General features: G+C 38.7%; 1 protein-coding gene across 1 annotated transcript in view; it reads left to right on the top strand.

Annotated features, from left to right (window-relative positions):
• LOC136874892 (uncharacterized) overlaps window positions 1-13,855 on the top strand; it is a 213,949-nt gene that overhangs the window by 114,712 nt on the left and 85,382 nt on the right. The window contains exon 9 of the mRNA XM_067148597.2: window positions 8,078-8,281. Coding sequence (XP_067004698.2) covers window positions 8,078-8,281 — 204 coding nt within the window. The remainder of the gene's footprint in view (window positions 1-8,077; window positions 8,282-13,855) is intronic.

Below are 13,855 nucleotides of genomic sequence, written 5' to 3'. Positions count from 1 at the left end.
ATATGGCAGTGATAGCTGAAAATATGAAGGACCTCTGCAAAATGCTGAGAGAACTAAACAAAAAGTGTGAAGAGTATGGAATGAGCATAAACAAAAAGAAAACCAAATTCATGATACTTGGAGGTAAAGGTGAAAAACCGACTATCAAGATAGGGGGAGAAATTATTGAACAGGTGAATAAGTTTAAGTATCTTGGAAGTATTGTGACTGAAGACCTTCACTCTATAACAGACATAAAAGCTCGAATTGCCTTAGCCAAGGAAAGCTTCAACAAGAAGAAAACACTGTTTTGTGGCCCGCTAGAGAAAGATCTGAGGAAGAGGCTTGCAAGGTGTTACGTATGGAGTATAGCTCTATATGGCGCTGAAACATGGACATTAAGGAAGGAAGAACAGAGAAGAATAGAGGCATTTGAGATGTGGATTTGGCAAAGAATTGAAGGTGTAAAGTGGGAAGATAAAATTTCAATTGAGGAAGTTCTGAAGAAAGTGGGAGAAGTGAGGAGCAAGCTGACCGTAATCCAAAATAGGAAGAAAAACTGGATAGAGCATAATCTAAGACACAACACCTTACTACGAGTAGCAATTGAAGGGATGATAAAAGGAAAACGAGGAAGAGGAAGGAGACGATATCAGTTATTAGACAGCATTAGAAAAAGAAAGGAAAATTATGCAGAAGTGAAGAAAAGGGCACAATATCGAGAGATATGAAGGTCACAGCCATGACTGGATCTGCTGAATGGCAGAACAACCTATGATGATGATGACGATGTATTTGTTTGTTTGTTTGATTGTTCGTTTGTTCTGGATAGGCTCGACAACTATGGGACTAATTGAGGTGAATTTTTTTGCTTTACATTGCACCGACACAGATATGTCTTATGGCGACGATGGGATAGGAAAGGCCTAGGAATTGGAAGGAAGTGGCCGTGGCCTTAATTAAGGTACAGCCCTGGCATTTGCCTGGTGTGAAAATGGGAAACCACGGAAAACCATCTTCAGGGCTGCCGACACTGGAGCTCGAACCCACTGTCTCCCGATTACTGGATACTGGCCGCACTTAAGCGACTGCAGCTATCGAGCTCGGTTAGAGCTGAAATTTGGTGAGACTAAAGCTTGAAATCCTGAGTCATGCAAAGATACTTTAGAGTTTGATATATTTCAATGTTTTTGAGGGATTTTACAGGGGTATGTCCCAAATGTGGGCAATGTTTGTCCTAAATCAGACGTCATCACGTAGTTGCTCTAGGGAGCCGGTGTTACTTTCTCCGCTCTGGACGGCTGCCTTTCATGTGACAAGAGCAGCGGACAGGTGGGTTACATGTCATAGAAAGAAAGAGATCCACCTTATCAATACTAAATTTGATAATGTTTTTTAAAACAGGACCGGTTTCGACTTATCACAAGTCATCCTCAGCTGTCATTTACTTGTGATAAGTCGAAACCGGTCCTGTTTTAAAAAACATTATTAAATTTAGTATTGATAAGGTGGATCTCTTTCTTTCTATGACATACTATAGATATCAATACGGAACATCATGAAATTTATTAATCAAGGTGGGTTACATACCGTGGCCATACTGTACTTGCCGCTCGGAAATGTTACCATATGAAAAACAGCTATAATAATAATAATAATAATAATAATAATAATAATAATAATAATAATAATAATAATAATTTGAAGCATGGATCATGTGAGACGAACAGGACACAGAGTACAGAGTATAACAGGACAAGAAAATTATTCATTGACAAAAGAATATACAGCAGTGTGCAATATGTCCTGAATGAATACATTTTCACGATTAACTGAAGCTTTGGGACACATACATTTACCAAAAGAAAATACAGCTTGTGTGATTTGTACAGATTATTTGCACTCTCATTAAGATAAATTTCAATATTTGTATGACATTGATGAATATGACAACAAATTAAACACACAAAGTGAAACATATCACTGGTGTACTCCTTCACGGGACATTTGGGCTCGTTTAGATAGTATTGTATCAAAACACATTTCAAGTTTTCATCGGTGAGCCTACTTCTGTGCCTAGATTTACAAATCTTCATTAAATGAAAACATCTGTTCACATAAATATGTTGATCCTAATATACTTGAAATATTTGCATTAAATTTGTGCAATCTAGGAAATCTCTCCAGTGGAAAACGAACATAAAATTCAGTCAACTGTTTGTGTTTGCAAACTTATCTTTCATTTGAATATCGCACTCTAAGTCAATTGGCTCTAGCTGCAGTTCTGGTCTAACAGTTTGCACATCCACGGAGAAGGGCATAGCGAACACCTGCAGATCCTTTTCTAATGCCTGAATATCGTGAAACCTACTCTCAAATTCGTCATATAGTGACATTAAAACCTCTGTATATTCTTCTAATATTTTACTGGAGTAGTTTGGAACTAAACACCACTCTGCAATCAAAGTGGGAAATTTGTTGTGTCTTCATTCACGAACTGACTTTCCCACTGCAGTACTTTTTACTTGAAAGTGTTAACACAGTCAAAGAAGTGAATAATGGTAAGATCTCTACCTTGTAGGGAGGAATTAAGATCATTAAGGTGGCTGGTGAGATCTACTAGAAATGCCAAATCTCGTATCCATTTTTCATTTCTTCTAGTGGTTCACTATGCATTTCCAGGAAGAGAGCTATTTCTTTCCTCAGAGCATAGAAGCGATGTAAAACTTTTCTTCTACTTAACCACTGCACATTCGTATAATACGGAATATCACGATACTCACTTTCAATGTCACAAAGAAACTCTTGAAATTCTGTATGGTTCAGTCCCCTTGATCTGATAAGTTAGTCATTTTAGTAACTACATCCATGCTAGTTCCAAGTTGGATCTGCTTTGAATATAGATTTTCTTGGTGTATAATGCAATGCACAGGCAGAAGATCATGTTGAATCTTCATTTCTTTTAATTTGTTTTGAAGGTGTCCTACCACTCTTGTATTCTTCCCACACAATGCAGCTTCCCCATCTGTTGCTACAGACACTAGTTTTTCCCATGGAAAGCTGAAACTCTCCACTGTCACTTCGAGACTTGCAAATATATCAAAACCGGTTGTGGTATGTTTCATGGGTAATATATCTAAAAAGTCCTCCATGCCACAAGGTTACTGTTTACACCTGTGATAAAGATAACAAGTTGGGAGGTGTCATTTATATCCGTGCTGTTGTCTATCGCCAGTAAATATGCTATGACATTCTTTGTGATGCTACATAATTGCCTATGAACGTCATTAGCTAGGTCCTTTATTCGTCGCATAATTGTAGAAGGTAATAGATTGAAAATCATCTACTTGTTCTGGACACACTGTCTCAGCTGCTCTTTCACAAACGCACCCTCACTGAAGGGTCTCAAAGTATGCCCTATCTGCAAAGCAATCTTGTTGCTGGCCCGAATAGCAGGTTCACTGGAATGCATATCCTCCTGTTAAAAATAATGAAATACATACATAAGTACATCAGTACATAAATACATCATCTCTGAGGAATTATCAAGCCTTATAATACAACCGACGGGGGAATCTCACTGTATAATAAGAGTTGAGTAGGATAATATGAAATTTACGTACCTCCTCAAACGTGTTTTTTTAAATTCTTCTAGCAAAGCTGTCCTTTCCCGGCCTTCATATTTATTATACTTGTTGGCATGACACAAGGAATAATGCCACTTCAGATTAAATTTTTAATGTGTTTCAATATTTTATTACATATTAAAAATTTTGCTGTGTTATTTTCTTCCCAGGAAGGTTTGAAACTTGTTGGCGTGGATGGCCTATGCTGTGCTAAACTTACTTCCGTAGTGAATGCAGCATCTACCCATTAGGCTTGAATGCTGTGTGATGCGAGGATAAAGGTGGAAACACACTAATGTCACCTCAGATCAGTACACGCTTATCGTGTCTCAATCTAACCTGTCCAGAAAGATGTGCTATACCTTTGCGCCACTGGCCTTCATGCACTTCCCCTACTTGCTCGCTAAGCTGCTCTCATTCCTCGAAAGTGGGGTGCAAACTGGCTCCGAAGGCATTTTCTCTGGATTGATGATGCCAGTCCTAAATCAATTAAAATAATGGGTAAACAGTTGGACTTATCAAAAATGAAGTGCACCAAGCTCGGTAAATTCATGAAGCAGAATGCTACCCTACTTACACATAGTCCAAATGAGGATCTCTCCTCTATCAGGTTAGGGACCACTGTGGATTGTACAGTCCCAGCTGCCTGAGCCCAAGCAGGGCCATGACTCAGAATATGTCCGAAATGCCCACTCCCATTCCGTAGCAACTGGTATCCCGACTCTCAGGACCTTTTACTAGGCCACTCAGCTGTTGTCCATGGTTCACGAACTAGGACGTGACTACTTTAACCCACACCATGAACCAGTTTAATTTGAGAAAAAAATGAAAACACATAAGTATCGTGTATAAGGGCCTTATTTTTTTTTGATGAAATAAAACTGTTGATTTTGGTATTAAAACTGACACTATTTTGGTAGGTATTTCATGAAATAAAATGTCATCTTGATCGACGTTTCTTGTGAAATCTTCCTTTAGTATGGGGTAAATATAACTAATTTTGTGATTAGGTGTTTTAAACTGAACTCTTGTAATGTATTATATTGTCATTAAATTTTAGAACAACCAAATATACAAAATGTTATAGAAATAAATACCGGTATATAAATCACTGACACATCGAAATGAAGTTACGTGGAGGTTAGGAATTTGTACATTACATAGCCTACATTTTTTACATTTGATATACTTGACTCCAAAGTACAAAGTAAGCATGGTTTCGACATTATCAGGATGCAGAGTTGTGCGACAGTTAGAAAGTATCTTTGTATAAGCAAAGAAGCCCCTTTTGCTGACCTCATTAGACGTAGGAAACCATAATGCTTGTGAACACTTGGATGCATATTCACTGTGGTCTTCTATCAAACCTCCTAAAACTTCACTAACAATGTCTTCTTTCTTCTCCTCTACCAGACATGCTTTTGCTGCATTTTGTAAAGCCATATAGCCCTGGAAGATATTCATGGATATGCTGGTGCTGTCCGGCCTTGAATGAGTAGCCCAGACGGTTAAGGTGTTGGCTTTCTGAGCGCAAGTCGGCAGCTTCAATCCCGGCTCAGTCCAGTGCTCAAATATGTCAGCCCCATGTTACTAGTTTTAGTGGCACGTAAAATAACTCGTGGGACATAAACATACAACTCAACCAGGCGATTTATTTACGATAGTCATGCTAATATCGTCATCTTTTACAATAAAGATGGTACTAATTTTCTTTCCTTTTATGTTCTTCCACTTCCTCGTGCCAGGATTATCAAATTTTTCTATAGAAATGCATGAATGCTTTTGTTGTGTCTATTACAAATTGCTCTCTAGCACTTTCCAACTCCTTTGCGATGTGTAAAGTATCGCCAATTATTATTTGCTGCTAACAATTACAGTATGTTCATTTCCTTCATTCTTCTTCTTTTTGTGTGTTTCAGATTCTCTGAAGTATTTATCACACGTTTATTTTCGTTTCCATGTAATACGAACATTACAGTACTAACATTAGAATCTTTCTTGCACCATCAAATACATAGAACTCCTCACTGTTGTATTTCGGCATTTTTGTACTTAAATGATGATAAAGGTTCATAAGTAGCGAACTCTCACTGCAAAAGAATGTAATGTGCACTGCTGTATCTATGACCGATCTTGCTACAACGACAACACTATTTGCTGTAATCAATACCAGATATTGATTTTTATTGAATGCGTTAGAGATCGCAGAACTGAATATAGTAGCTTATAAATCTCATATTTTGTCCCGTATTGGCTCAACACAACTAAGGTTAAGTTATAAGGAGATTCCCACCTTCCAATACTTGTTAATTTCTTATAATGATTTTATTATTTACATGATATAATCCAGCTTAATCTCTAGAGGTATACTAAATGGGACATGTTTCGTTCCGATTATGGAACATCTTCAGCTAAAAAATTTGACAAAATGGCAAGACAATTAAAACACATGTGATAGTTATGATGATAAAATAAAATGTTCATTCATGTTGGGTTAAAATTTCCAACTAGTCAGTGTCCAAGTGACGAAGTAAAATCGGTCTAAGGGTTCTTCTTTATGTTGGAGACGTGCATGCTTGTTAATCTTGAAGATGAAATTAGAAATACCAAACATTTTCTTAAAGTATAGTTATCGAGGGAACTCCTGAGAAATAACCGTAGTTGAAGTTGAGTTGCAGTTAAACTATTATAATGAGTCTTATAGTCGATCATGTCATATTTAGGGTCCTCCCTCATGCCGTGTCGTCAACTGACTGAGTTCTGCACACATCATAACTATCACATGTGTTTTAAATTGTCTTGCCATTTTGTCAAATCTTTTAGCTGAAGATGTTCCATAATTGGAACAAAACATGCCCTATTTAGTACACATCTAGAGATTAAGCTGGATTATATAATAATATCATTACATAAGTTCCCATTCAGCACTATGGAGCTCAGGGCTCAAGGAAAGGTTCGCGTACTATACACATACTTCCGATACACAGTGCCCATTACTTTGTGTGCGTTTGTGTACTGAGAAAGAAACTACAATAGTCAAGTTCTCAGAAGCATTTAAAAGTTTATTGGAGAGCTTTTCTGATACGATTTTGCATTTTGGGTACCAAGTGGGGTATATTTCATGATTATTTGTGCAATTCGCATAATAAATCAGATTTTGCGATATTTCGTGAGTTCATTTAGCTAAAATACGGAACAGTATGGTACCTACAAGGTCATATATAGCCAAGAAAGAAGATATGAAACACTTCATGCATATTGTTGTTACCAAAAAATACAGCCTGTAATCATGTAAAACGTACCTACTTCCCTAATCATTTTCATTAGAGGTATCACATCTTGTGTTAAGGCCATTCCGACCTTGCATTTTTTGTGCACGTACCTCTCTTTTTCATGTTCCAATTTTTTACAGCGTCCTTGTTGCGGGCCACTGAATGCCTTTTTTGTATGGTACGCATTCTTTAAGCTATCTTCGTCTTCATGCTAACGCTGATTATTAGCTTTAGTTATGCTGTATTTTCTTGTGGCTGCATAATTATTCTTTATTTCCACATGAGAAATAACCATTAACTTAAAATTGGCGTCATACTGTCGATGAAAACCCGTTGAAAATTTGCCAGCAATACCTGTTCCACATGTCTCTACAATATAACGATCCATCATGAAAATATTTCTGCTGTTTATAAAACAGTTACTTTGCTAAGGATCAGGTACAGTAGGCACATTATAATTCTGTCACTGAGTAGCCATGGACTTTTTAAGAATTCAAAGGATCGCACCCTGGCTATTCCAGTTCGAATGACATTTCCTGCGCAGCTGCGGTTCAGAAGTACGTTATGGTCGACCTTGCAATTAGCTCAAGAGAGTAATATTTGGATGCCGTTCTGCGGATTTGAGAAATATTTTTGTAGAGGCTAATAGAATGTATTTCTCTTTTCACTATTTTCTGAGAACTAGTGACATTATACAGAGGCACTGTACAACCGGCTGCTGCAGCTAGTGATGTATAATAAAGACGTGGATGTTGGCGGTCAATGAGTTTTGTGCGCGTGTGCAAGGGGTGAAGGGAAACGGAGTGGTTACTGTGGTAGCTGCCAGTGGTGTTCATTACTGCAGGTTGCTGCGAATGCAAGACAACCCTTGATTTTTCACATGATATTCTGATAAAAATGTTGTCTTGGATTCAGACCAGTCTTTCTCGCAAATTCTACCCACCCTCTGAGCTCTAGATTGATTGAAGTTAGAACCACATTTGTACTGCTAGTGCTATGATTAAATGCATAGAGAATTGTTTCCAGTTTATGCAACAAATTGTTTCCAAAGTACACCAGGAGACTAGCAAATGAAACTTGCTTAAATTTTTATAGTGTAGATGGTTCTAAAAGCAGATCAACAAGATTATTTCTCTCACTTATGTTTTTTCTTTCTTACATATCTAAGATAAAATAGAGATTCATTAATTTTCTTTTCAGCTATGATGAAGAACAACTAAGGGAATACTTTCCTTTTCCAAAAGTCTTAGATACCTTGTTTGACCTGTGTAGTGCAGTGTTTGGCATTCGGTTTGTTCATCAGCCTGGAGTAGAAAGTTGGCATGAGGACGTTAAGTTCTTTCACATCCTAGATGACAGCTCAAGTGAACCAGTTGGAGGATTTTACTTAGACCCTTATATAAGGTAATTTTTAAGAATATTATTTATTGCATGGAAACCCACAGATTTTTTCAGTATATGTTAACTGCAAGATGAAAATAAATGTGTTATTTTGACCTTTGGTCTTTTCACCTGATTTTGCCTGCAGACAAATCACAGAATAAGGAAAGCATTAAAAAAAACAAAAACAATGCTATTTGTGTTGCTAAGTTCGTGAGAAACAAGCAGGTGCTGCCTGGAAACTTGATGTCCCACACCAGACCCTATTAGAGAATGATGCACTCTAACATGAGCGTCTGAGGATGAATCCTAGCTTGCACAAGGGAAACTCACAGATCATTAAAAATTAAAAATTAATAACCATTTAGTATGCATGTTTCAAACTGGACAGATCACCACATTCAGTGAAATTAAATGGAATTTTCTAGTCTCTATGAGTGAATTCTAAAAGTTTAAAAAAATGAAAGCTTCTTCCTGTCACTGCAGAGTCAGTTGGAAAGGAAGCTAGTGACTTCACCAAGTGTTCCAAAAGTCATCATCTCAAAATTTTTGTGCACTTATGCAAACATTACACTTTTGCTAGCCATACTTTTTATACTTGGCACAGTATTGAACTGCAATTGGGAGAACCCTGTCACCAACCTCATTGTTCTCAAGAGTGCTCACATCAGTAGCATAGAGCCACCATCATTGGCCATCAGCTTAGATGAATAGGGAATGTACATCATATAGATGATAGTAGATTTCCTTACCAAATCCTTTTCGGTGAAATTTGTTTCAGCATGAGGCCGAAAGGGGCCCCTTTGGAGTGCTATGAAGACCAACTTAAACAAAACATGAGGTTGACAGGCATTGACCCACAATCCTGGAATATACTTGCTGAGAATCATTCACCTTGCTGTCACACTGTCTGTAGCAGGGTTGCCAGACATCCCGGATTTTACGAGACAGTACTGTCGTTGTGTTGTTTGAGTAATCAGTCCATAGACTGGTTTGATGCGGATCTCCATGCCCCCCTACCATGTGCTAACCTTTTCATTTGTACATAACTATTGCATCCCAAATCTGCTCTAATCTGCTTCTCATATTCATACGTTGGTCTACCCCTACCGTTTTTACCACCTAAACCTACTAAACAAGTCCTAGGTGTATAAAGATGTGCCCTATCATTCCATCTCATCTTCTCGTCAAATTTAACCAAATGGATCTCCTTTCACCAATTTGATTCAGTATATCTTCATTCGTGATTCGATCTATCCATCTCACCTTCAGCGTTCTTCTGTAATACCACATTTCAAAAGCTTCTATTCTCTTTCTTTCTGAGCTAGGAGTGCAGTCGAACGAAGGCAGGTGATGCAGGAAATATTAGATTAGGAAATGAAGTCTTAAAGGAAGTAGATGAATATTGTTACTTGGGTAGTAAAATAACCAACGATTGCAGAAGTAAGGAAGACATAAAATACAGACTAGCACAGGCAAGGAAGAGCTTTCTTAAAAAAATAAATTTGCTCACTTCAGACATTGATATAGGAATTAGAAAGATGTTTCTGAAAACTTTCATCTGGAGTGTGGCATTGTATGGAAGTGAAACATGGATGATAACTAACTTAGATAAAATAACAATATCATCGGCAAATATCAAGGTTTTGATTTCCTTTACCGCATGTTCTATGTAAACATTGAAAAGGATGGGGGACAAACTGCAGCCTTGCCTCATTCCTTTCTGGATTGCTGTTTCTTTTTCAAAGCCCTGGATTCTTATCACTGCAGACTGATTTTTATACAGATTGCAGATAATTATTCGTTGTTGGTATCTGATCCCAGTCACCTTCAGAATCTGAAGTAGCTTGGTCCAATCAACATTATCGAATGCCTTTTCTAGATCTACGAACGCCATGTACATGTGCTTGTCCTTCTTAATTTGATCCTCTAAGATCAGATGTAAAGTCAGGATTGCTGTACATGTTCCTACATCTCTTCTCAAGTCAAATTGATCTTCTCCCAACTCAGCATCAACTTGTCTTTCCATTCTTCTGTAAATAATGTGTGTTCGAATTTTATAGGCTTGAGATATTAAACTAATGGTGTGGTAGTTTTCACACTTGTCAGCACCAGCTTTCTTGGGAATAGGTATAACAACATTCTGCCGAAAATCGGATGGCACTTCTCCTGTCTCATACTGCACCCGCTCACCCTCTGAGTCCCAGGCTAGCATTAATCTCGGGGGTTACCGGTTCTTTAATAGACGTTAAATAAATCCGAATATAAATATAGGCACACAAATAAACACAGGGATGAACGGGGCATAACCACACCCGGGCGACTGGAGTGGGACATTGATGATGATGATGATAAACGGGGCATGCAAATTAAGGTAGGGGAAGGCTTATTCACAGACACAAATTAAAGGACTCCACTATAGGACTGGGAAGTAACAGCTTAAATTCCATGAGCATACTTGACTAACTACAATAAAAAGATATGGTAACTGCTTCCTTTTGAAATTGCAATAAGGAGCAATTTATTAAGTAATGAACGTAGGTTTTTGTGGCTCTTGATATTAATGTAAATAAATAAATGATTACTGGATTAAAGCCACTATGTTTATTTAATGAAGCCGAGCATTCAGCCAAATTGCATTGGCCTTCATCAGGGCAAGTTCAATACTGCTTCCGACAGTGAACAAAGAAATTCAAAGAAACGTGGAAGTCATGGCCTTACTATCCACGGTCTACCCCACTAACAGGTCTCAAGGATCTTCGTGCTGTAATTCACCGCCCTTTGTCGACAGTTTCATGAGCTTGTCCCGCTGTTCCATGGTGGTGTTATGCATGTATTTCTGCAGTACACGTCTCCATGTATTTGATAACTTGAAGCCGTCTTCCCTGTTGATGTTATTTGGGCGCAGCTCTATCTCTATGCCTTCTCTTACCAGTCGAGCATAGAAGTCTTTTACAGGCGCGATGACCTTCGACTGGTCTGTACTGTAGAAATGTTCCGCTATGGCAGACTGGCTTATGGCTTCCTCCGTGGAGGATGAAAGAGCGACATTCTTTACCGACCTAATGTGTTCTTTCACCCTGATACTGACAAGCCTTTTCGCTATGCCAATATATGGAGAATTCTAAATTCCCATGCAGGGAATTAGATATTTTTCACCAATAGAGCATGTCAAAAACATATCAGATGTAATGCTTTTCTGGCGTTTGTTCTATTAACCAGCGTTTCGTCTTAGATCTGACACTAGACTCATCAGAGTGGGATGTGTCAGACCCTACCCACTGATGCTGGGGTGTATGCAGGTGAACTTATCAGAAGCCCTTATAAGAGGCACAATCTGATAACTGCATACGGGAGATAAATCTCCACAATGAAATTAGTGCCCGCCTAGCAATTCCGAATGGAAAATTCTAAATTTCCATGGAGGGAATTAGATATTTTTCACCAATAGGCATGCTCCGTTCATTTTTTTTTCTGCACATAAGTTATTTTATTTTTCCTTTTATTCCGATTTTTCCATAAAGAATGGCTAAGGGGTGCAAGTGTACGGATTGTGGGTGTGGCAAGGCATTGAGAGGTATGGGGGGGGGAGAGGGAGAGTTTGAGGGTGATAATTAGGACTCTCACGGAAGACAGGAAGGAAGATAGGCCTTCCTCAAACAATGTACAGGTTACAGTAGGTGTACAAGAAGGAGAGGAATGAAAGGGGGGAGTTGTAGAAGACAGGTGGTCTAATGCTCTAAGGGGAAGGAGATTGCAGGCTAAGGGGTCTATTCAGGATCAGCATTCAGGACAGGTGTCTGTTCAAAATCGGTACGAGCCACTCCAGGTACAGCAACAGAGGGAAGATGAGGAACAGGGAACTGTTGCTGAGATGTGTGGAAGTGGGAGGAAGGGAAAAGGAAGGAAAGGGAAATGTAGAGTAGAGGATGGGAAAAAGCAAGTGGAACAGGGTCAAGGGAGGAGGAAGTAGCTTCTGCAGCAATCAGGAAAGATAGGGCTGACCAGGAGGGGAGGGTATCAAATGAGGTGGGTAGGGTTGACGTTCTGGTCATGGAGGATTCCATCGTTAGACATGTGGGGAAAGTGTGTGGAGGAAAGGGTACCAGGGTAGAGTGTTATCCAGGAATTAGGTTGAGGCAGATGTTGAGGGAAGAAAGAAGAGACGGAGGAGGGGAAGGAGAAGGTGGTAGTGTTTCACATTGGTACCAACAACGTAAGGCAAGCTGATATAAGTACCAACATAGTTGGGGATGTGTGGGATCTGGTAAATGCAGCATGGGTGAAGTTTAAGGAAGCAGAGATTGTTATCAGTGGAATACTGTGGAGGAGGGATACTGACTGGAAGGTGATTGGGGATTTAAATGAGACTATGGAGTGGGTATGTGGGAAACTGGGAGTGAAATTTCTAGATCCTAATGGGTGGATAGGAGATAGGGATCTGCACTCAGATGGCCTTCACTTAAACTGCAGTGGTACATATAAGTTAGGAAATTTGTTTGGAAGGGTAATAGGGAGGTACATTCAGGGAAACAGGGTTGTCTAGGGAGCGGTGATAACGGTACAGAGATCTGGAAGTCAGGTAGGGATGACATAAAAATGTTAGTATTGAACTGTAGAAGTATTGTAAAGAAAGTAATAGAGTTAAGTAATTTAGTAGATATATGTTTGCCAGATATTGTAATAGGAGTTGAAGCATAGCTGAGAAATGATACAATGGATGCAGAAATTTTCTCACAGAACTGGAGAGTGTATCGTAGAGATAAGATACGAATGGTGGGAGGGGGAGTATTCATTCTGGTGAGAGAAGAATTTGTAAGCTACGAAAAAGTTAAGGATGAAAAACATGAAATTCTGGGTCTAAGGTTCATTTCTAAAGATAATAGGCAACTTGATGTCTTTGCAGTGTACAGACCGGGAAAGGGTAGCGCTGACACGGATTCAGAATTATTTGATAAGATAATCAGCTATGTGGGAAACAACATGGAAAGGAATGTGATTGTAGCGGGGGATCTGAATTTACCGAATATCAGTTGGGAAGGAAATGCGAACGACAGGTAGCATGACCAACAAATGGCAAATAAGCTAATATGTGAAGGTCAGCTGATTCAGAAAGTGATGGAACCAACTAGAGGGAAAAATATCCTGGAAGTGGTGCTGGTAAAACCAGATGAGCTCTATAGAGAAACCGAACTAATAGATGGCATTAGTGATCATGAAGCTGTTTTTGTCGTAGTTAAAAATAAATGTGTTACAAAGGAAGGTCTTAAAAGTAGGACTATTAGGCAGTACCATATGGCTGATAAAGCAGGCATGAGGCAGTTTTTAAAAAGTAACTATAATCGGTGGAAAACAGTAAATAAAAATGTAAACAGTCTCTGGGATGGGTTTAAAGCAATTGTTGAGGAATGTGAAAACAGGTTTGTACCTTTAAAGGTGCTAAGAAATGGTAATACCCACCTTATTATAATAAAAAGAGACTAAGAAGGAGGTGCAGATTGGAAAGAAATAGAGTCAGAAATAGCTGTGGAAGTAAGGAAAAATTGAAGAAACTTACTAGGAAATTGAATCTAGCAAAGAAGGCAGCCAAGAATAACA

Source organism: Anabrus simplex, chromosome 5 (genome assembly GCF_040414725.1).
Source record: "Anabrus simplex isolate iqAnaSimp1 chromosome 5, ASM4041472v1, whole genome shotgun sequence".
Classification (NCBI taxonomy): Eukaryota; Metazoa; Arthropoda; class Insecta; order Orthoptera; family Tettigoniidae; genus Anabrus; species Anabrus simplex.
The sequence above is the reverse complement of the archived record's forward strand: the minus strand, read 5'-3'. Positions and strand labels throughout refer to the sequence as shown.